Below are 1,321 nucleotides of genomic sequence, written 5' to 3' on the forward strand. Positions count from 1 at the left end.
CATAGATTTCGGCAGGACGAAAAGGGTTGATATGGTGGGTCCGTTATTTTTTTAAGACCTAAATTAAAAATTATCGAAACTCATAAACCCAACTACTAAACTCAATATAAATAATCTACTAATAAAGACAATTCACTCCCGTCAACCTTCCTATCTATCCTTAACCCTACTCACATTTGTAATTAAGTTTGTATTTGAAATGTTTGTTTATTTTACTTAAGTTATAACTTGATAATATTTGATTGATTAAAAATTTAGATAATATTTAATTAGATATTTTTTATAATATTTATTTTAATTTGGATAATATATATTTAATTATTTTGTTTTAAAAAATTTGGTTAAAGTTTAAGTTTATTAGAAATTATAGATTTATTTAAATGTTTGTGAAATTGTATTTTTTTTAAATATTTAATGGTTTAGTAATTTTTTAGAGAGAGAAAAAGAGTAGGTGGGTTTATCTTGTTGGCCCACAAACCGGCAGATAGATGAGGCAAGGCAGAGATTTGAGACCACCTCACTAAACAGGGTGGAGCGGATTTAGGGGTGAACGCGGATCGGATCGAATCGGATATGTTCAAAATTTCGATTCGATCCGCACTAAAATTATCGGATTGGATCGGATTCAATATCCGCAGTTTTTAAGTTTGGATTCAATCCGATCCGATCCGCAAAACATAAAAATAATTTTAAAAGCTTTTTTTTATTAAAAAATATCAATAAAATTTATTTTTTCTATTCTTTTAAATATGTTTACTCTTAAAATAAGATTAAACATACTTTTTTTAAATAATAAATTAAAATAATACAACATATATGATAATTATTAGTTGAAATAAAACATAAAAAGAATATTTACTTATTTATTTCTTTATTTTGCAGATACGCGAATATGCGGATATCTACATAAAATCCGCAATCCGATCCGATAGTCTTGCGAATTTGATCCGATCCGATCTGATAGCCTTGCGGATCGAATTCATATCCGCAATTTCCGAATCGGATTCGGATAAATACCGTATATATACGGATTGGGTCCGATCTATTAACACCATAAGCGGATTAGTCCACCAATTAACAGACTTTTGACGGAATGAGATGGGACAAGCTTACCCGCTTCTCATCCATACGTGTTTTCAATTTGGTGGAAACTCAAGTGCAGTCAACTTCACGTAAAGTTGATACCTGAGAGTAGTTAGATGAAAATTCAGTCAAATCATCTAACAGTTCTCAGTATCAACTTTACGTGAAGTCGACTTCACTTGAGTTTTCACCTTCCAATATATCTTATATATTGACGCACTTGACGCACTTGTTCAAC

At 30.4% G+C, this 1,321-nt stretch overlaps 1 protein-coding gene across 1 annotated transcript in view; it reads left to right on the forward strand.

Annotated features, from left to right (window-relative positions):
• LOC107646874 (probable lipid phosphate phosphatase 4) overlaps positions 1 to 1,199 on the forward strand; it is an 11,258-nt gene extending 10,059 nt beyond the window's left edge. The window contains exon 9 of the mRNA XM_016351042.2: positions 1,131 to 1,199. Coding sequence (XP_016206528.2) covers positions 1,131 to 1,199 — 69 coding nt within the window. The remainder of the gene's footprint in view (positions 1 to 1,130) is intronic.

The sequence above is a fragment of the Arachis ipaensis genome, chromosome B01 (genome assembly GCF_000816755.2).
Source record: "Arachis ipaensis cultivar K30076 chromosome B01, Araip1.1, whole genome shotgun sequence".
Classification (NCBI taxonomy): Eukaryota; Viridiplantae; Streptophyta; class Magnoliopsida; order Fabales; family Fabaceae; genus Arachis; species Arachis ipaensis.